Here is a 23,722-nt window from a genome sequence, read left to right as displayed (position 1 = left end):
CTTTCAAGGTAACACTCCACATTTCTAGCTGAGGAAAAGATGTGAATTCCCCAGCCATAATATAATAAACTGAGATCTGGGAAAGTGTCAAGTGTATCCCCCAAATCTGGGTGACTTAATCTGCATGTTCTGCAAATTATTTGCTACTTAGGCACTACTTTCAAAGTTGCTTCACATAGGAATGAAACATGTGGTCAGCTTTCTTAGATGCTTTTGCCTAGAACATGAATTTGTATCTTCAAAGTTTACATAAAATTAAAGAGAATTATATATTGTAAAAAGTCTGCCTATTGAACTCAAGCAGACATTTTGACTGCATTCTATTTGGCACTTGCTAGAAACATTCTTGTTTATACAACACTAAAGTTGATGTGAGTTTTAACTGTTTCACTATATTGTTGTTTTAACTTTTTGTATGTTTTAAATTTTTGCTGTAAAAAAATTTAGTTAACATTTCCTGGTTTAATCTTTTTTTCTAAACAGGTTTGAGGGTTTTTTTCCTACAATCATATATTTTTTGAAATAAATAAATATAACAAATAAGTTTCTGTCTGAGAAAGTAAATCACAATTTACTCACAGAGACTATAGTAATCTTTACTTCTTTTTCTCATGCCTGGAAATTCCTTACTATATTGCTCTCCGTCTGCAGTTTGGTACTTTTCTGTGTGGGTGGATGCAAGCTTCCAGACTGGTGTGTGATCAGTGCTGCTCACATATGCAAGTTTTCTGCTATGTCATCAGCATCAGAATGCCAGTGTGCATTTTTAAAATCCAGATTTACCCATTCTACTGAAATTATATATATATGAGAATGAGAGATCCATTTGTGATATTAAGCTCCTCTTCGGAAATGCCTCCACTATTACCATCCTTATGTTTTTATCGCTGACATCGCTGAAAATAACAAGAATAACAACCATGCAAAAGTCCCATTGAGTTCAGCATTCAAAATCCAGATTAGCATTTCTTAGCTTGGACGTCTATTTTCAAGGCCACACCACTTTATGATAAGCATCTGAAATCTGTACAGCAAAACACTAGTTCTGTGAGCCTCGATCAGCATCTACTGTATTGGCCTAAATATAAGCCGCACTCTCCCCCCCCCCCCCCATTCCGACCGTGAAAAGTTAAAGTGCAGCTTAAATTCACGACCTTACAAAAATGGGCTTTTACAATATCGCTGCTGAAACAGACATACGGTAAAACGGAATGGGTGTGAGGGCCTGCGGAATTTTAAGGGAGCGGCTTATATTCGGGTATTGTCTTTTTTTCTCCCTCCCTTGAATTTTAAAGGTGTGGCTTATATTCGGGTGTGGCTTATATTTGGGCCAATACGATATTAGTGACTAGAGAAAAGAATGTGTTAACAGCCATGTAAGCAGCTCCTATAAAGGTCACATTTTCTAACCAAGTGAAGGTACGTAGAAAGATAAGACGCCAAGGAAAGATGTTTAGGAATGATGCCCAGAATGAAACATACGCATCTATGTGGAAGAACACTGGCAAGTTTAGGTAGGCGGTTACTGGGAGGTGAAAAAGTCTAGAATTGTTCCTTGTACAAGATTGGAAAAGTAATTTGTGTATTAGCCCTTAGTCTGGCAAAGCACAGAGAGGGGTCTGGAGCATCACCAAACCAGGGATAGTGAGATAGTGAGAGTGAGTGAGAAAGAGCCTGTATTTCCAGTTAAATGCTTTTTCCAGTTTCACTAAAAAAAGCTAAAAGATTAGAAGGAATGAGATCACCAAGGAGGAACAGAGAACTAAGCCTCCCTCCTAAACAGCTTTTAAAGTAAGGTTATTCTTTTTAGATGAAATATTGAATTTTGATCATATCCATTATACCTGTCAACTTCTAGTGAGAAACGAAGACCTTTTTTTGTGGACAGATGTTATATATAAAAAGGAAAACAACAGCACAGCTAAGTGCATTTTTAAACTTGGAGATTTATTTTGTTTTAATAAATCTGACACCAGTCAGGGAGGGGAAAAAAATGGTGTGAGCCCAGAACAACCAGAAGCATCTTAAAAGTGCTTCGTTTTCCCCATAGAAATTTGTCTCTGTTCGGTTTTGAAATCAATCCATAGGCTCATGAGCTCTTCCCCCCTCCCCCCCATTGCCCTCCCTCCAGTCCTTCACCTTTTTAATTTTTCATTTATTTTATTTTTTTTAAAAAGCGAGCTTGCTCGTCGGGTGTAGTTTTCCAAGCCTTCACAGCCCTAATAAATAAGGAGCACCTGTAAAACAGTAGCTTGACTTAAGTGAATCTGTACAAAGGAAAATATAGAAATACAGTATGTACATAGTGCCCTCAGTACACCATTATTATAAGGCTCGGGTTTGATTGGCTTTTAAAACCCTGCCCCGCCCCGCAACTCTTTGAAGCACGCCCTGTCCAAACTGCTTCCTGTATGCTAATTACAATAGCCTTATAGTAAAGGTGTACTCTGGGCATTGTAGCGTGAACAATTGCTTTATTCAAGTTAGTAAACAGTTACACTGGATCACAAGGTGATTTGAACTTTTTTTTTTTTAATGATCCCCCCTTCCCATTTCCCCCCCTCCACCTTAGTATTTTGTCAGAATGGGATACTCCACAATTGTTTTACCAAATCAGTGCCGGCATACATGCTCTAGTGTTCTTTTGGACTCTTGGCTACAACTATACAAGTGCACACAAGTAAATTCTACCCTGTTATCCTCCACCCACCCACTGAGGATCGAATTGCACATTTTCTTTTTAACTATGACAGGAGAAAGCAAACAGTGAAACAGAATCATGGGGGCTCTCTTCTCACTTTACCCCTGTGTTTTCATTGGCTTGGCCATACCTTTCTAATTATCATGAAAGGGGTCTGCATCTGGCGAGATTGTCTCACTGGCTTCCTGGATCACTGAAAAACCATCAGGGTTGAAATTTCATCCAAGTCTTTCATAACACCCAGCAAAATATTTCCCCCAGATAGTTTTACACCTTGAGGGGATCCCTTTTCTTCTTCTTCTTCTTCGTCTTCTTTTTTGGTCTTTAGTTCAACACTCTTGCTCTGTTCCCAAATGGGGTGCTATTTAGGGGAATTGAAAGAGAAAGCTGAGAGGAATAAACATTTACTGAGTTCTCTTGGCATTCAGTCTCTGAAAAACCACAGTATAAACTATTCATGCTGCTTCTTACTCTGTCAAATAAAAATTAAAAAAGCCATAAAAGTGTAACACTGAAAATATGGCATTAAAAAGGATAAAGGTGGCCTTTGTAAAAAATAACAAGGGGGAAAAAGTATATTAGCCAATAAAATATTCTAATAACTCTTCATTTAAAAGTGCATCATGGGCAGGAGATAGAGATGACTCTGAAGTGTCAATAACTCCATTATAACCCCTTCATCACCCCTCCCATCAAAAAACGCGAATAGGTCCGAAACCATACAATGCAAATCACAATTCTTAGTGTAGCAGCAAAACCACAGCAGTTTTTGGGAGAGAGAGAAAAAATCCATTTCATTGTCCAGCCTCAAATATCTGAACCTTGAAGTCAGTGAAGGGGAAAAGTACATACATTGGTCCATGTGGCTTTAAAAATCAAGAGGTAAATCCTCCGTCGGCAAGAAACCAAAGGGAAAAGGGAGAAGGGGAGATGGGAGTCGGAATGCTGAGCGTACTTCGTGGGGTCCGTGATGTGCTTACAGTCTTCTGAGCCAAAGGCACCCGAGGGATTCAGCCTTCCCTCCGAGAGAATTAATGGCGGGAAGTGGCTTTGCTTGCTGGACTTTTAACCAGAAGGGGTGGTGAGTGGACCAGCTGGTGTTGTTTGGTGAAGTAGCATGGTTTGCTCTGCTCCCTTTCTCCATGCAAGGTACCCTGTCAAAGTGAGCATTCCTGTAAAAACAAAGGCAGGCAAGTCAGTGTCCACCCTGCATCCTTATGATTCATCGCAGGTGGGAATGATGGCATGTTCTCATCAGACCCTGGACATGCCTGCTACCACCTGGGAAGGACACATTGACATTTTTCCTACTTATGCACTGATACCGTGAAAATGTGTCAGCACAACATTACACCTTTTCCTTTTGGCGTACAAAATGGTAGCAGGTGATGAATGGCCAACTTGCAGTGTGAGAAAAGTACAAAACTCACATACTATTTCCTGCTCCTTTTACTTGATGAAATGGATATTCTCATCTTGAGACCTGAAATAACCTTTGAGGCACAACCTATACTGGATTGATGCTTTCATAGAAATCCTATTGAAGCAGCCACAGGATGCGCTTGGGACCCACAGGTGGAATTCAGAATTGCACTCAGAGGGATAAGCATGCACAAAACAAGGTCTACACAGACCATTGGGCTTTTCTCCCTCTCCTCCTGTGTGCCCCCACATGGCCCCTAAACTGGTGCTGGGGGTTCCCCCAACTCTCCAGAGTTGATTTAGCAGGAGGTGAAGGGGTGATGTCCTATTGCGTGGGTGGACCTCATTCCACACACGTAACAATTTACAGTAGTTGAATCCCACTCAGTGTTTGGTGGGTTCTGACCCGAGAAACAAATATAGCCCTTCTTTTTGCTGGTTAGGAAATGAAGGTGTAGAACCTATGCAATTTTATTTTCCAGACCTCTAGATATATGAATGGTTCTGATGTGGAGAGCTGTAACATCCATGTCTTAGGCAGGAAACAGGTAACACTTTTTAAGATAGTTAGCAGTGGTATGATGAGGCAACAGGTAGCATATTTTATTGCCTGTGGCCAAACAGGTCTGGTGAATTAGTTGGACCCTAAAACATTCTGCAAAACTCTTGGGCCAGATACAGTAGTGAGATGAATGTGCTCACTGTGAGCAGTGATGCCTATATCATTCTACCTTCAGTATTCTAGGGGGGGGGGGGGCGAAACAAACTCAGAGGCACCAGCTTCTCCAGACAATTAGGGAGGCCTGACATGACATCCTCTGAACACTGAGGGGCCCTGCCACCCTAAAAAAGAAAAATTAGGGGGCTTAAACTGTCTCTCCTTCCCCCCGGAGTTGGAGCCTATGATGCCTCTAGACTTGTCACATGATTTTCTCTAGACTTACCAATATTAATTCCACAATTATATCATCCACAGTTTGAGCCAAACAATCCTCTCCTTCTATTTCCAGAAGCAACTCATTATCAGAAATAAGCCAAGCTACTTCCCCCCAAAACAGGAATTAGCACATCTTATTTTTGAGCCACTCCAAATCTGTCCCCTGCTGTTCCACTATGAAGTTTAATAAAGTGACGTTGCAGCCAGATAAATTAGAATCAGTACCAGGGAAACTAAAAAAGCATTAATGTTAATACCAATTTTTGAGAAGTGTCTTACACTGAGCAGTTACATTATATCGACAAGGCTGGGCTCTGCCCTTCTGGTTGCATGCTTTATGTCAAAAATTGGCAGGACAATGGGGAGGAGGAAGAGGATCCCAGTGTGGGGTGTAGCCAGGACTGGGACACACTGGGGCAAGCTGAAGGTGGGGAAGAAAGTACTCACAGGGTGGCGGAGGATGGCGAGGGGACGGCGGTTAGTGCACAGGAACGAAAGCAGTAGGACCCATCACCAGAGCCAGAGGGGCCCCTGTCCCCATGAACATGGTGGGCTCCAAGGTGTAGGGAGGAGCAGGAGGAGTGCTCTAGGATGTTGAGGCAAGCAAGGGCCCACAGCCCAGCTCCCTAGCTCTGGGAGGAGGGGTGTGATTCCTCAGCTGGAGGAAGCTTGGAACAGGTGAGGGTCACCTGCCTCATCAAGCTCAGATGCTGCAATCAGCAAAGTACAAAAGGGAAGCAGAGCTGAGGGGCTGTGTCTGCTGTCCATGTTGATGGACCTTGGCTTGGATGATCCTGGACAACCTCTATGGGACTGTGCTTCTGGTTTGATTCTGCACTGTATCCCGACTGCTGGACTTCAGACCTGGCTACTTGGATTGTCCCTGGACTGTGTTTCCTGACCCTTGGACTTTGCTTGTGTGGCTTGACCTCTGGACTTGGATTTGACATACTGACTTGCTGCCAGGTATGCTAGGGGTTCAGGACTTTAGTGCTAAATTACCAGTGTGGCACAGTCGTTAGAATTTGGATTTAGACTGGACAGACCTAGGTTCAAATCTCCACCCAGTCATGAACATCATTGGGCCAGTCACTAAGCCTAATGTACCTCATGTTGGAGGCTGCTGTCTATGACAGGCTTACCTGGCAGTGGCTAGATCAACCCACTCTACACCCAAAAAAGGTTGTTGTTCTGTTGTTGTTTTAAAGTGAGCCCAGAACCCATCAGTAGTGGGCCCAAGGATGTCTGGTGCCAATGCTGGGCCTCATGGCTCTTCCACCATCTTCTAAAATCTAAACTCATCTTACTGATTCATCAAACTCATGGCATGGGCAGTTATCTTCCTTTCTGCACTACCTCAAGCTTTCATTTGGATGCTGACAGTCCACCTAATCCCAGGGGTGGATCTCCTATGAAACTAATGAAATTTAAGTTTCAGGGTCCCCCAATCCCATAGGTGCCCCAGAAGTGACTTTAGTCCACATTACTTTTAAAAAATTGGGTCTAATAGACCCAATACAAGTCGCATGACTCAAATCATTTTATGATGCATCATGCATGTATGTAATATTTCCCTAATTTGCACACACACACACACACACACACACACACACACACACACACACCATAGCTGGAAAAGTCTTATTCACACCCGTGCCTTTGACATGTGAGATAATCCAGTACAGCAATTTTATTCAAAATATGACATGCAGTAGTAAAGGTGCTTTTATTACACACAAACACAAAAATGTGGCAATCTGTCATGGAACAACCTCATTGAAGAAAACAGTGGTTACCCTGACCTTGTTGCTGGCTGCGAAGGAACCCCTATAATAGTTCAGGCTTTAGGGCCTCAAAAATGTAGGCCTATTCCACTGGCCAATCAACTGATTGATGAGAAACTGCAAGAAACACAAGGTGTACCTGCACAGAAAAAATTCATGTTTCCAGTGTGACATCTTAATACCACTACAGAAGAGAGAGAGCTGTTGCCACCAAAAGAATGGAACCATAGGTTATTGGGAAATCCCGTGCCAGCGTTGCAGCTTGCGTCATAGAGATGCAGCAGCCTCTGGTAGATTTGCTTTCATTCCCATTTGCTATTTAGACAGATGAGACAGCATTGTGCATTTAGCTCAGGTTGCTGGGATCAGATGCAAGCTAAATAGGAACACCTGGTGCCCAAAAGAAGCCAAATGTAGACTTGCCCTTTAAACCTGAGGGACACATGCATTTAAGGTCAAGGCAGTGGTGTGTCTTGGCACATGTGACATGTGTAGCTGTTTCTCTTTCCTTAAACTACCTGCATTTAACGGTTCTGCCTTGCCAGTGTGCTAACAAGCAAATAATCGCTTCCTAATCCAATTCATATTAATGTTATGATTCACTACCAACAACTTGTATTGTCAGTATTACAACACAAGGCAGATATTGCTTGGGAGGCTTTTGAGTCTCTACTTTTTGAATCTCTATGTGAGGGCTCAGGGGACAACAGAGTTTATTTTGGTGGGGACTGTTTTTTTCTGATTTATTTCCAATAAATTGGTGAAAACGTGGGGAAGTGGGTTTCCCTCTGATTCTTCCTGTCCATCCCCCCAACCCGGCCTTCTTTGGTTTTGAGTATTGGGAATGTGTTGACGCAGGCTAGCAGATTACCATTCCCTAACGTGCTGCAGTGCAGTAGTTGATCCAACAGAGCAATGAATGTAAATGCTGTTGGTGACAAAGAACCGGAATATGCCTGGCTCCTTTGGGACAGAAATGGGCTCAGAGCAAAGTCAAGCCCATAATTTTCTAAGGGAGGCTCTGCTGAGGTCATCGACCACAAGCGTGAAGCTGAGGCAGCCCCTGTAAACGCTTCGGGTTTGCCTGTTATGTGCATGAATTCTGTTCTTCTTTAAAACCCTGAAAGTAGTTCAAGGCTTTCCATTAAAGCCTTCCCTTTTGAACAGCTGGTGATTTATCCCTCCTTCCCCATAAAGTGATATAAATGACACCACATCACTGGAGCTGGGAGAAACATTCCAAGTGCAAAGCCAGGCCAGCAACATATTATTTTGGGAGAAACAACAAGCTGGGAGCCATGGAAATAGTCAGTGTGTGGTTTAGCTCAGAGAGTTCTTACTCAATTCCAACCACCATTAACACGCATTGTCTTCAATTCCATACATCTAGTGCCTTGGTTTACATGGATCAGGTTAGACATACAGAGCTGCTACTTATTTTGTGTAGCTCATGCACTACAGAAGTGGGATAAATATTTTCCCCTCCATTTTATTAGACTGTGATTCAGGAGAGGTGAAGGTGACAACTATATGTGTGATGCTATAGATGGTCCATAGTTAAACATGGGTAGAAGCTTATGGAAATTGAAATACTTTCTGTTCACAGGAGGGTTTCTACTAGTTTAAATGCTTCAAGGTCAGATTTTTGTCAGATAAATGGGAGTAGTGGGGCAGCCGCATTCTGGTACTCTGCTTCAGGATCCTGGCACTCGTAAGATTGCATAATAGGTGTGATGCATATGTTTCCCCTTGCGTTGGAATTTAAGTACAATGCAAAGGCATTCAAGTGGCATTGTCATATGCAGGCTGGCATATGAAGGATTTCTCAAGCAAGAAAAAATGCAACCAAATGCCCCAATTCAATTTTTAAATGGCAATGCTGTTTTGTGCTGCATGCAGCTATTAAAGTTCTTGGGAAGAGCGCTGTAGCTGTGTGCATGTTGTGAATAAGTCTAACCTCCCACAGAATTATTCTGGGCAACACTGAGCACAGCACCCCATCTTTCATTATTTGACCAAACAACTAGGTTGTCTGTCATAATACTAGTGTTCATTTCCCTTACACCAGAAGGCAACTTTAGGACCTGAGCTATCAGTCCCACTGTTTAATCATGACTGCTTGTGATTCAAATAGCACCATGGTTCAAATTACTATGAGCACCACCAGGGCCTCAGTGGATACACTTCCTGAACAGCGAGTCACCTGGTGGTTCTGACTAGATATTATGAACAACATCAGGTTAGCAGGAGGGCCAGGGGAAAGATAGGCACTGATGTCTAGACTCTATATATCTGGATTCTAGAGAAAGGTTAACTTACTAAAAACATGCAATGCCAAACTCAGCTAACATGTGTCTTTCAGGCCTATGACTTGGTGATATATGGGTCAGGAGTGCCAGCTTGGCCTCGTGACTGTGGGTGCTATGCAGCATGCACGACCCTGGCACCAATATTTGTGGGTGCCCAGCCCCTTCCTGGGAAATTTTGTGGCTGCTCGGGCAGCCAGGGCCCAAGGGAGTTGGCACCTGATATGGGATAAACTTTGGGCTGCTCTGCAGGTTCCCTTTACATAAAAAGTTGAGTTAACATACATGCAGAATAGCATGACATCCATATTTAAAGTGAAGAAGCTTAATAGCAACGTATGAAACTGCAGTGAACTCACTGTTCACCTCTTCTATATAACCATTCACACATCAAAATGTCTGTGGAAAAGGAGTCTTTTGGTGAAAAACATGCAAACAAATGAGCAAACCAACACACAAACAAATAAACTTTGAAATGGTAGCTGAAGTGCTTCATACAAAACATACAGCTGTCTAAGGCATCAGCACACATACCGTAGTTCACAATGACAGCAAGGCTTGCGCTTAACCACATAGGCTCCTCATAAGTAGCTTAAAATTACTCTAAATATAGGGTGAACATACTAATAGGTTGTTAAGATGCAGAACTTTGCAGACAAATCAAAGTCTGATTGTTTGCTTCATTCTACACTATCCAAGCTCCTACGTGTCTGCACTTCCAAAGGGAATGGTTTTGTTACACAGTCTGAGTTTTCAAAACAAGGATTGAAAACTGGAATTTAATTGGGGGTGGGGACTGGAAGATGTTTTTTATATAAAAAATACAAATTCAGTTTGATCTTTTTGTCTCTATATAATTTGTTATTGTAGGTTGGCTTAAATTTAAGCAACATTTTAGGAACATTTGAAAAACTAATCCAGCTGCAGGGTGGATCTTATTACAAACTGAGGCACAAGTTAAACAGGAATATCATTCTTTCAAATACCACGAAGAGGCCTAGAGAAATAAATCCTTGGATATAAGATGGAGAAAGGGGACCTAAACCTGCTGTAAGCCGATGCACTGGGAGTTTAGCAGACTGGTCATCACAGAGTTAAATAAACATAGATTACTTAGCTAGGTATCAGATTCAGACTCTTTCTCAGGCTTGTAAAGTTTTCATATTTATCTTTTTTGCATTCTTTTTCTGGTGCAACAAACACCTTTCAGCCACAAACACCTTTCACATAGTGGGAACCAATCACACAAGGTACCTGATGGACAACGCACAGCAGAACTGAACAATAAGGCTCAAATCTGATATAATAATGTGTTGTAGGCTCTGCTGACACTGTGGCCTAAGGACAAACCTGAGACAACAATCTATCTAGTTAAAGTGCTTAAAGAACAGCTAGTCTTATCTCTTTCCAGGTTTGCATTTTGAAGGACATAGATGCCACTTTACTTTTATTTTACCTGATGCACATGTGGAGTTTTAACAGTGTTCTCAATTCCAGCTATCACTGTTCAATTATGCCCGTGGTTTCCATAATTGCATTAATCAAAAATAGCCAAGAACTTTGCTGGGCTTTAAGCCAAAGTGAAGCTGGTTTGGGAGAAGTGGAACTGGTCCACCATACTAAGAATCCATAAATGGTGCTAGCCTGGGAAATATTTACTTGGTTTTTATTTAGTCTGAGCACAACCCACGGACAGATTCTAGGTTCGAAAGAGAAATAAAGCAGTGCTTTTTGCAGGAAACAGATCACATTGGATCTGGACAACTGCCATGGGATGCATAAATGGCCAATAATGAAGAAATAGGTTGGGCAAGCAAATCGGAAGTAAAGTGAGCCAGAATGGAATAGTGGCTAGATAATTGTATTTGTATGTTGGAAGCTCACATTCAAATACCCTGTCATGAAATTCAGTCCGATGGCATTAAGCCACTTGCTGTCTCTTAGACTAACTGACCTCATAGGATTAGGGTAGAATTAGACATTATGAGGAAAACAGTTCCTAATCCTGTATTTTCTTTCTGATTCTTATGATGGGGGCTGGGGACTTAATTTATCTCCTGCTCACTGATTTCCCTTGGCAAATGCCCTCATACATAAAGTTGTGTTCCCCGCTCCCAGCGGCGAGGCTCCAAAATCGGATTTGAGTGGGAAATATGGAGCATTTTCAGGGGAGGGTTAAGGAAGGGTTATACATTCCTGTCCCTCCACTCACCGATCAGCCTCTGTGGCTGCCCCCAACCCCACACTTTTCTTTGCAAAATATGAGGTTGAGACTATGGATTTGCTGAGGAAAAGTGTGGTATGGCCCTAAGCCAATATTATCAGTGAGCTAGTTTGCATCTTCTATCTTTATTTATTTTTCTAATGTTTAATTGTGTATCTGTATTACAGTGGTACCTCGGGTTACAGACACTTCAGGTTACAGATTCCACTAACCCAGAAATGGTACCGTGGGTTAAGAACTTTGCTTCAGGATGAGAACAGAAATCGCATGGCGGTGGCGCAGTGGCAGTGGGAGGCCCATTAGCTAAAGTGGTACCTCAGGTTAAGAACAGTTTCAGGTTAAGAACGGACCTCCGGAACGAATTAAATTCTTAACCCAAGGTACCACTATACTTCTGTTCTCTTTTTTACATTAAATTACTTTACTTGCCTGGTGTGGTCCATGTTGCTTATGTTGCATTTCCTAAAGTCACACATTTTCAAGTTAGCATATGGAGTTTAAGAGTATGTTTGAGGTAGAATAGTTGCAGGGCTCCCGATGCTAAAGCAGAGTCAGCGAGTCCCATAAGCACCTTACAGCAATTCCTGACTGTCACTCCCTTATAGCTGCCATGGAACAGGACTTTACTGGCAGTTCTTCCAATGTCTACTAGATGTTACACACAAATGTATGTAGTGAAAACCCAAAACATTTTTTTTTAAAAAAGCAGCCTCAGTAGACTAATTCCGGCTGCGAAAGCAGCAAGGGAAGGGAATTCTTAACTGTTCTCCCACTGTTCAAGTTGTCCCTCCATCTATGAAGGCCCACAAGCATCTCTCTCAACCCCAATTCTTGTACCTGTCAGCATTCTAGGTGCATATTTATCTGCATATATGCACATCTGGTACCCTACAGAAGCCAACTCAATTTTTACTGGGAAAATGGGTTGCGGGGAAAGATTAAGCAACATTTCCCTGTCCTTTCTCTGCTCTGAATAGCAGCCTCCAGAGGATGCTTTTCATTGTAAGAGTCCTGTTAGGGTTTTGGTTCTGTATATGTGTTTACTAGCCCATCACAGACAGGAACATGAGTCTGAAGGAAAGGAAAAAAATGGCATCCTGGTACATGATAGCTGCTGACTGAGATGCATCCTTTTGTTGGAGGTGTCCTTAAACATTAGTTTGTCAGAAGCATATGCCATCCTGAGCTGCTTTGGGAAGAAGGGCAGGATATAAATTTAATAAAACAAATAAAATATCAGCAGAAAGGTTGTAAAGGAAAAGCCTAATGAATGAATTCAGAAGGCTGCTTTGTTACGTGTCATGGATCTGAAGCTTGAAAGCTGCTTAAAAGGCAAATTTTGGGCTTCATAAATTAAAGTTTTGTATGCCTTCTCAGCCGAAAACGATTGTCCAGCAACCAGCAATCCTATACTGGGAGAAATTTGCTTTATTTTTGTTTCAAGTTACTTGAGATCCACAACTTAAGATCTCTGATCAACTGGATGGAGAGCTGGAAAAGAGCAAGCCCATATTTAATTTATTTAACTCAGATTTTAAAATGGCAACTGGCAGGGGCTTCCCTTTAAGGATCTTTGTTTCAAAATTTGTGTAGCAGTTAGTTATTCTATATTCTGCTTATGAAACAATGCATATTGTCATTTTCCTGATAAATATTACGGTTGTTCTATGAGGAGAAAATAAAAGGTCTTTTGGGGGGGATAATCCCCCCACATGAACTTGGGGTAAACATGTAACACATAGTGATGCCTGAGGGCTGATTCATATAACTCACTGGGTCCATGAATGGTACCCATGGGAATGTACTTGGTCACCTTGCTAATGCCAGTTCTCATTGTAGCCAGTCCTTTATTTGCATCCTCTACTATATGCAGGATTAAGCTTTTTTGCATCCATTTTTTGTTAGTATTCCACAAATGATGTTTTTTATATTGTCCCAAAAAGCCGACTCCTGCATGTGCAAGATTCTAGTCCAGTATTTAGTCAAGTGTGGCATTTAATTTCTACTTTGGGGATGAGTGACAGGGGTGAGGGAGAGAGATAGATACAGTAAGGAAGCTAAATGATATGTGTATAATTCAATCTTGTTCATTGTAGCAACTCTTTTCCTTATAATGTAGAATTAAAATAATCTTATTTGGATACAGTGATGAACAAGCCAACTTCACATGGTTAATTTTAGAAAGTTTTTCCTTCCTCAAATACAAAATGATTAAACCCATAAAAACGTTTCTTTAACCAACATGTCCTAATCTCTCACTGTGAAGCTGGGACATGCAGAATTTTGGTGGGCTGTCTGAATTATATCAGGCAGTATCAGCTTGACAGCCTTTACTCTAATGGCCAAACTTCTCAGTCAATGGGGAGTGTGTTGCTAATTAGCATTTCCAACAATCAAGTGTCAAGTAAATAGTGCATCTAGAAACCACTTCTAGAGTCTGGACATGTGCCTGAAATGGTGCTATTGTATTGACTGCCATGGCTTCAACTACTACAACTAGGATTCTCTCTGTATCACTGGAATGCTACCATGGACATACCTGCTCATTTTATTATTGCAGTAGGCTATGAAATAGATAGAATAAATTTTGTTAACATAAGCAAAGCCCATTGGAAATGTCTCTTGTGCAGTTCCCATTCATTTAAATTGTTTTTGCTTAAAAACACACACAGAAATGGCTTCCAGGATCAGGGCCGGATCTAGGTTTGATGAAGCCCTAAGCTACTGAAAGTAATGGGGTCCTTTATATGTCCAGCTGTCCTTTGTCAACAACAATTGTTGCTGTTAGAAATGAGCAAACGAGTGATATTTTAGGGAGCAGGCTAGCAGGCGGGGCCCATTTCTTACATCATAGGAGCCTACACCACACAAAACACTGTTGCTGTATGTAGGTTTCATTTTGTTTTTTATCTTATATTTTGGAAATGTGCATCTAGGTTCCCCCCCCCTTTAAATATTTTTGTGGGCCCCAAGAGAGTGGGGCCCTAAGCTATAGCTTGTTTAGCTTATACGTAAATCCGGCACTGTCCAGGATACTTACCCATGACAATTAAAGGACCCATCCTTACAGCATCTAAGGAAGACTCAATGTTGTACTCTTCCCATTGTTCCATCAGTGCAAACTTTTCAGCTTGCCTGATAGAAACATCTCACCTCTCCTCCCCTTTCCACTGTTTTGCTGGTTCTCCAGACACCCCCTCAGGCCAGTTATGGGGGAAGCATGGGGACAGAAGGGGGAAAGGTCCTGTAGTATTAGCAGGACTCGTAGTGCAGGCTCCTGCTAGTGCACCTACTTAGATGTTAAAATCATAAGGGATGTATTCAACTATGTAAGTACAAGCTACAAACAAGAGAAGGTTCTGCACAAAGAGGTCTATTAATGTAAAACATGAGAGTGACACACACAACCTTAAAACCTGTAATACTGGTAAACAATTAACACATTTATGTAACCACTGTAGAACACTGAGCAAATTAACCTATGGGAAAACCTGCATATAAATATAGTAATAAATCAAATTATGCAAAACACTCAGAATACTGGGTTGTGGCTAGCCACTGCTATCCAGGAACTCTGCGCACACACACAACCCTTCTCTGATTCGAGAAGCATTCCTTGTGCATGGCACTTGCAGGAGCTCTCCTAAGACTGGCAAGGGGCTACTAGCCTCACTGTAGATGCTGATACACAAGAAGGCTGAAGAGAGCAGGAGAGAATTACTGTTTGCATACCCTACCTCATTACAGAGGAAGGGGAACACTAAAAGCACTTTGCTGATGACCCCCAAAATCTCGGATTCAGCACTCTTTTGTGTGCTATGAGAAAGGAAATTGTAAGGAAAGGGATGGAATTAGTGGTGGAGTTGCTGAATTAGTGATGATGGACAGTTGCTCTCTTTCATTGGCACTGTCTGCGCAACCATTATTATCTTGTAGTTGGACTGCATTTATTTTTAATCCCTGTCTGCAGAAAGTTGATGCATTGCTGAATTTGTACACAAGAGGTCTTGTGGCTGTAGTGTGAAAGATTTCACTCCTCTTTTATTGGAAATAAAAAGAGATAATTTAGTAACTCAGCTTTTTATTCCTAGAACTCCCCCAGCTGATACAGGATCTAAACTCCATATGGTCTTCAGTGGAAAGTGACAATCTGCACCAGCTCAATTTCTTTGGCCAAGCTGCAGATGCAGAAAAAAACACACAATTCTAGCAAATGAATGGTATTGGAAAACTGAAAACCATCACCGATCCCTGCCTAAAATGGTCTACTGCCTACATGTCATAAATAGGGGATAAAAATAAATGTTAGAATACAAAGTAAGGCCTTCTAAGCTATGAATTAACATCAAATGTCTAACTGATGTTAGAGAGTCCCCTCAAAAAACAGAACAATGAACTTCTACTTGGAAAATGAAAATATCAACAACATATTTCAAAAAGAACTTTTAGGACAATAGACAATAATACCAGATTGTTAAAATAATAGGACAAAAGCTGTTCATGGTAATGCCTTCGCTGTTATTTTTCACATAAAATATTTTGTGGGCCTCTATATTGGAAATAACTCATGAATCATTTTGTTTTATCAATAATTTTCTAACGGCAATTTGTCCAGTGTCAAATTATTGTCTACAAGTTTCTATACATAATTACCTGGAGGAGAAGAAAATAAGACATGTCTGTAAACAAAATCCTTAAAACATACCAAGGTTCTGCTTTGCCTAAACATTCACATTTTATAATAAATAGTTAAGTGAAGGAACATGACCTGACAAGACACAGATGCTATATGAGGAATGTAATGGAAGATCAATGCAATTTAATGACGGATTAGCTTTACATGAAATAGGGAATCAAAACACTGAAATATTTTACATGCTACAGCACATTTCTTATACAAACTATAGGTGTGCATATACGAACCCAAATATTAACTTGAATCATCTTTCAGTATATAGGGTAACATGAAGGTTTAAATAAAACCTATATACTATATTTCTGACAAGTGGGCTACATCAGAATTGTTCATATGAACAGTTCCTGATATTTTAAATATTATGGCAAAATAAGCAGTTTCCCCTCCCAGGTGTATGGGAAATAGTTAAGTATAAGGGTTGGATAACAGATAATTTATTTGCATCACTGGTGTTTGGATCTGTCCAGAAATTTATAATAACCCTATCCAAAGCCAAAATACAGCTATTACAGACTTGTGCCCCCTCCCATAACTCCTCTTATACTGTCTACTCACACCCCACACAACTGTAATTGTGTGGTACGTGAACATGCACAAACATACTGTATGCATTATATATGTGTATGATAAACATAATTAGTCATGGTGGCAGCAGCATAGCAGGAAGACATCATATAGACGTCCATCATTTAGATGTGAGCAATGGGGCTCTGAATCAATCCTGAGAGCAGTATTGGACAGGAACTTCAAATCTGAGATATCAAATACCAAGGAGAGTCTTTAGGCCAAATCTTAGATGAACGTATTCGCTTTTTAAAAAAGTAATGGCTTGTTAAGGGTGCTGAACTAAAAGACACATATACATATATCTATATCTATATCTATATCTATATATATATATATATATATATATATATATATACATACACACACACACACACACACACACGTATGTATATGTAAAATAGCTTTACAGTGGATTCTTACAGTAGTTACTCATAAGTAACTACTGTATAACTACTGAGTTGAGTCAATGGGGCTTGTTTAAGTGTCTAGAATTGCAGCCTTAAAAACACTTTTGCAGTAATGTGAGAGCTTACCCAGTTTATATTATGGTCATCCTGAAAATGTTACATCAATAATTATCCCAGGTCAGTAATTTTCTGCTCTATAATAATGAAAATGTTGCCAGATCCTAAGATACCCCATATTCTCTTTGTTTGAATGGAAATTTCTCCATAGTACTTTTGTGTGTACTAATAGTACCATTGCCATGATAGCATAAAATATAAATTACTAGAGGTTAAGGGGCACTCCACATTGCAGTAAAACATGGCATGTCATTAAACCTCATCTGGCATATCATCAATACGATTTCTGAACCAATATCTTTTTTTAAGATGGCAGAGTTAGGTTTTCTCAGCTCATGAATCGTAAGAAAATGCAACTACATCTGTTGACAAGATGAAAGGAAGAATAGAGCAGCAATATTTTAAATAGGGGCCACTGAGAAGCAGGTACAAAAGGTACCTCTGTACTGGCCCAGAGCCAATGGGGGCCCAGATGCTGAACTTTAATTTTTTTAAAAAAAGTTTTGAGCTCACTTAGTGGAAAAGACATGAAACGAAATGTGCAGGCACCATTCAAAGCAATTGCTCCTTCCTCTCTATACTTTTAGCCAATTGGTGAAGTCACAGCTGTGATTGATGACTACTATGAAGAAATTTAGAGTCATACAAGTCCAAGGAAGATCCAAAAATAACAATGGAGAGAGGACTTCCTGGTTCACTTTTCAGCCCGTGGAGGATCTTTCTTGATGCATATGTCATTCTAAATTTCCTCTCTAGATTAAAAATAAAATAAAAGTAGAGATGGACTGCCTGCTGCATTCTGAAAGAAGAAAGCTGTGTTCTGGTCTCTTCTAGAATCCCCCCTTTTCTCTGATTGTTACCCAGAGGAAGCAACTGAAAAATCCAGGATTTTAGTGCAGCGGTGACTTGGCAGTAGCTTGTCCACCCAAAAACAGAAGGTAGTAGCAAAAACAGGAGTTTGTGTTTAACTCAGGTTTTAACTTCATGCAAAAATGGTATTGTTTTGTGAGTATGTAACCATTAAAAAAAATACTCTGCTGTTGTAAATTCAAATAAAAACCACCATTGGTATATCCATATTGCAGGTGGTTGAGAAAATGTGAGTTATGGCAGACTTGAAAAGCAGCTTGGTGTTGCCATACTAATATGGCTGGAGGAATTAGGCTGTGAGAGAACAATGTATGGCAAGTGTGTGGGGGGGGGGTATATTCCAGTACTGACATCCAGTTTTGTGTGTGCGCGTGTTCACTTAGGGAGGTGAAAGTTTATGAAAAGGGCTGTTGCTTGTAGCAGCAACCTCTAGGGGTGGGATGGGGAAAGATTAACTGCTTCCCAACAACCCACATGGGGGTGGAATACTGGGACTGAGATGACTTGTCACTGCTGGTATAAAAACTTAAATGGGCATATTCATGTCAAAGGCTCAAATCCTTTTTGCTAAGAGAGAGGAAAAAATAAACAAGTGTTGGTTTGATTTGTGCTAATATCATCGCTCTGGTTAAGTGTGTTCTCCCTCATGGAGAGCACAGGTTGAGGGCGGGGCTGACAAGACACCTCACTGTTACTAGGCAAATGGTTTGGCCATCCTTTAAGCAGGGGCGGGCTGTTACTGGGGAAATCTAGATGTTGTTATTTGTTGATTGACAGCCCTATTTGTTAAATACAATGCTCGCAGCGAGGAACTTCCTCTTTTCGCTGCTTACTTTGGATCACCCGCCCTCCCTTCCCTAATTTTAGGCTGTTTGCTTGACCTTGCTATGCCTGTCATGGGGTCGTCTGCTTTGGGGCAGGGGCCTGGTAGGAATTTTGTCCATTTGGCTGATTAGTGTGTGCCACTTGGTTTTTGCCTACTGCGTAGCAAATCGTCACAACTTGTAAGGTTTGCGGTTAGGCATTGGTCTTGGAATTGGTTGGTGGAGGGGTATGGATTCGGCTGTGCCTGCCCCTCCAAAATGCTGCTGCTGCTGCTGCTTCAAGGGTTTTCCGTTAAAGGAACCCAGGGGCTCCCCATGCTTTTGTACGAAACCCCCCTGGCAAGGGGCTAGGGCCACGCAAGCCCCTGGGAGCATTCTGAGGAGAGGTGAGGCATGGTTCCCAGTCCCGTCTCTCTCCCCAGGTGACTTACCCTTGCTGACTTTGCGGGGGGTGCGAATGTCAGAGCTGTCCCCATGCGGGGTCAGTTAGTGCTACCAATGCCTAAGCAACCACTCAAATTGCTGTAATTTGAATAAAGTTGTGGCCAAAATTATGCCAAAAACCTTAAACAAAAATTAAGTGTCAATTGTGTTTTTCTTTGGGGGGGGTGTCTTGGGGACCTCGACGCGCAATTGTAAGGCATATGTCCTGCTTTCAGGCTTCCTATAGGTTTGCCATTGTGAGAACAGGGTGCTGAACTGGATGTTACACAAAGCTGTGTTTGCAGGAAGAAGGCAAATGTTTGCATCAAATATGTAATTGTACAGAAACCTGACTGTGTGGAAAGGCCATTAAAAGGTGTGTGTGTTTGTGTACGTGTGTCAGGTAATGTTTTCTTAGAAGACATTCACTCATCTCCCATGCTTCTAACCAAACAAAAATGAGCAAAATAATGAATACTTGACTGCAGTTGTTTAGTCCCCGAACAGTTATTTATAAAGAGATTCAAAGTGACTCAATATAAAAAGCATCTAAATACTGAAGTGAATCTGTCTTGAAGTGTGAGAAATCCAAGCATCTGCTTCTCAAACACAAATAATTTCTTTTAAAAGCAGAACATTAATTTGTTCTGAATCTGAATTATACATCTGGCATATTAAGCATTTCTTTAAATGCCTATTGCAGCAATAATACAAAGGTGTAAGAGATTTACTTTTTTGAAAATAACACCGTTTCAAAGAGAAGACTCAGCTGTTGTTTTGGTAGTTGTTTTTGTATGCAGAGGTGCCCCAGCCAAAGACTATTAAAAATGTATTTGAAATCAGTACTCTAAGGGCCAAGGAGTAAATGGAGCAATGCGACATAAACATGGTCCCATTGTACTGGGATGCATCGGTAAGAACCAAAATGGTAAGAAACATATGAAATTGTCTCTCCATTTAAACAGAGCTCAGAGTTTCCCTTTAACGTGAAGTAATCTTATGGTGCCTTAAAACCTGTACATTTGAAAAATGATGAAGGTCAAATGAGAATGCCTTTGCATTTTAGCTTATTACAAGTGGTTGAATTGTTCTGCTATGGGTTACCGCAAAAGGTAAATTGTGATGGTTAAGCACAGAGATCCTGAATTGCTGTTACCCAGATGGCGTAGCCATATACACTTGCTCAGTTTCCTGGCTTCAAAAGTTGGCATAGGAAAAGATCCATTAGTTAGGATCTAAGCAACGCTACAGTCGTCACTGCCAGAGTTCTAAGAGAATATTCCACGAGAATAACAGAATATATACAGCTAATGGATGCAAAACAAACAGATACAAAGGTGTCACAGGACAAAGACAAAACATAAATAATGACCTTCTTGTGCATTCATAAACCACAATCTTTCTCCCAGTTTCACAAATGGCTACCTCCATGTGTTTCACTCCTACCTGAAAACACTGATATTCATTTTACTCACACAGAAGATTGTAGTGATTACACAAACCTTTACTTATTCTGATTGCGAATTCGGAGACACCTCCTTTTCAGTGGTGGCTCCAGATCTTCTGGCCCTGTGCTGAGAATTGGCGCTGAAATAATGCATGGTGCAATTGCAGTCTTTTCCACTGGTTTTGGCACAGGCTGGATGACACAGCCTGCCTTGGGTAGCATCCGCAAAGCATATGCATGGTCCTCATCTGCAGGATTGTTCAGGTTGGGGTCTTGCTTGTCTCCCCCAAACAGGGGCTCTTCCCCAGTCTTCTTACCGGATTCTCCTTCCCGTCGGCAGTTCGATGTACAGTTGTTCTCCTTAACAGACTCCAGCTCACTGACTGGCAATTCCTCCAGAGGCTGAGACTTTTTCTGCTCCTGGGGCTGCTCTGAGTTCTTGGAAACCTCCGGGCCCTTTGTGCCATTCACAATAACATTGCAAACTGCAGCTGTACTATTTTCCGAAGTGCCCGATGGCGGTGCAATGGGGCCACAATGAACTGGGTCACTGCAAGGTAACGTTTTTGCTTCAGTAGGGCTGCAATTGTTCCTGCAGTCATTGCAGTTCCTTTTGTCTGAGCTACCAAAAGTCAGATTGACAACACTGCTAGCTTCATGTTCAACTTTGACTTGAGCATGTAAAGCCCTATGGATAACATTGTGTAGTCTAGACCTGTGACCTACAGTTAAGTCTATCACACCATCCTGTGGTCCCTGTAGCACTGTAGGAAAACCAAACTTGTTGTTCACTGGACTACTAGGTTTCACAGTCAAATCAACAACTTCGTTTTTACTGTGCTCCTGATGCACTTGTGTTTGATTTAAGGACTGGCCTGAGCAACTTGGAGTTGAGTCAGAGGACTTGGAAGGCCCTTGTTTCGAATCTCTAGGGGACACAGAGTTATTTGTTGGCTTTGTCCCAGTTGCATCAGTGGATGTACTTGGAATGAAGTTCTCCCCGTTACTGGAGAAGCCGTTTGGGGGCTTGGAATCATTGATGTGAGGAATAGGGATTGGAATGGGGATAGGAACTGGTAGAGGAACAATGACAGGATATGGCACTAACAGGGTTGGGGGTGGCACCAGTGGGGCAAGAGACGGCAAGCCAAAGTTCATCATCTGTGGCATGGGCATAGGACCATTTGGCATCATGCTTACTGGCGGGAAGGGAAGACTGGGCAAAGGGACCCCTGGGGGTGGAGGGGGTAGTAAACCTGGGGGGTTTCCAGGCATCGTTGGAGTTGTTGGAGGGTGAATATGAGGAGACAGCATTGGCCTATGCATAGGGCTGGAAGTGGGGCCCATATTTCTAGGACCACCTGGTGGTGGACCAATTCCCGGAATCATTGGATTGGACAGAGGGCTGTTCGGATTTGAGGCATGGTGAGGTGGCCCTCGAATAAATGGTGGGCGGATTTGCTGCATAATTTGCTGTTCCATGAATATGGGCAAAGGTACCGGCCCACGGTTTGTCATCACCATGGGAGGGCTTCGAGGTGGGACACCAATTGGAGGCACAATGCTAGCAGGTGGCTGAACAGAAACCGGTGGCATATTTGGATTCTCGTTGATGGGGATAGATTTGGGAACAGGCGTTGGGATTTTAGTGACAGAGCAGTTGGCAGTGTCAGGCGGAGAGGCAGTGGTAGATGCTGATGGTCCAGGACCTTGAATTTGGCCAGCTGCAGACACTGGGGATGGGGCCTTTCTCCGAGCATCTGCTAGCGGTATATTCCAAGAATCTGGAGTCAGCAGCTGCACCCCAGTGCCTTCTGCTTTATTTTCGACTGGAGGATGTAATGTGCTGCAGAGTCCAGCTGGAAGATTGGCCTGTGTTTCTTTGTAGAAAATGTCCATTTTGTACTGATTGAGACATTTTGCACTGCAGAACTGAAGCCTTCTTTCCCCGTCCCCAAAATCCAGATACTCTTTTGTGTGTCTTATGTGCTTACACCAGTCACATACCTACAACACAGTAACAAAATCAAAACAGGTAAGAAAAAAAGCGATTTCCTCTTTATATTGTCATTTGCATTAAAAAAATTTTTTTTAAAACTTTCCGTTACTGCTTTCCAAACATCTGAATTATCAAAGGAAAGTATAGTTCATGAAACCTGCATATTTGTCCCCAAAATCCTAGCATTACATATACATGCTCAATAAATTATTATGTATAAATGCCATTACAATACTTGAAAAGTTCTCAACCATGATGCTTTAAAACATGAAAGCATAATACTGTAAAAATACTTGTGTGTCTGTGTGCTGTCCACATTCTGAAAGAGCATCATGATTTTAAGGGTGTTTCAGCTAAAGCATAAAAGGTGGTGAACTCTAGTGGGTAAGAGACTGCACTATCAATTGGGAAATCCTCAGTTCAAATCTTATCACTCCCATGAGCTCACAAATAGCCCAATCCTATGTATGTTTACTCAGGAGTAAGCCCCATGACATTCAGGTGGATTTCCTTTATAGTAACTCTGCATAGGATTGTAGGCCAAGTGGGCTTTAACAAACTCAGTGCTTCTTCCCCACATTTGAAACAGGGTTATAATAATAGTTTCCTATTTTGTGAGTTGTTGTATGAATTATAAAAAAAATGTATATGAAGCACTGGAACAGTCTAGGGCACCAATCCTAAACACACTTACTAGAGAGTAAGTTCCACTGAACACAGTGAGAACTTTTCCCAAGTAAATATATAAAGCATTATTTGAATATTGCCTATAAATCTAGTGTAGCATTATAGTGCAAGCGTATAGATGTCTACTCAGAAGTAACCCCACTGTATTTAATGGGGCTTAGTTACAGATAAATGTGCATAGGATTTAGCCAAAAAGTGCTTAAGCACAATAATTTCATTGCACCTTAATTCTGTGTGGATTATGACTTTCACATTAGGTAATGGTCACATAGATACTATATGCATAAATAAGAGCAAATAACATTCAGAAA

At 41.4% G+C, this 23,722-nt stretch overlaps 1 protein-coding gene across 4 annotated transcripts in view; it reads right to left on the bottom strand.

Moving 5' to 3' along the window:
- Positions 1-1,926: 1,926 nt before the first annotated feature.
- Positions 1,927-23,722, bottom strand: part of SOBP (sine oculis binding protein homolog) — a 135,931-nt gene continuing 114,135 nt past the window's right edge. For all 4 annotated transcript variants that reach the window (XM_080999939.1, XM_080999940.1, XM_080999938.1 and 1 more), the window contains 2 exons: positions 20,781-22,732; positions 1,927-3,873 (listed from right to left, as the gene is read on the bottom strand). In XM_080999939.1, coding sequence (XP_080856065.1) covers positions 20,783-22,732 — 1,950 coding nt within the window. In that variant the 3' untranslated portion in view covers positions 1,927-3,873; positions 20,781-20,782. The remainder of the gene's footprint in view (positions 3,874-20,780; positions 22,733-23,722) is intronic.

The sequence above is a fragment of the Podarcis pityusensis genome, assembly GCF_964106645.2.
Source record: "Podarcis pityusensis genome assembly, chromosome: 3".
Taxonomy (NCBI): Eukaryota; Metazoa; Chordata; class Lepidosauria; order Squamata; family Lacertidae; genus Podarcis; species Podarcis pityusensis.
This window is presented reverse-complemented; position numbering and strand designations above follow the sequence as displayed.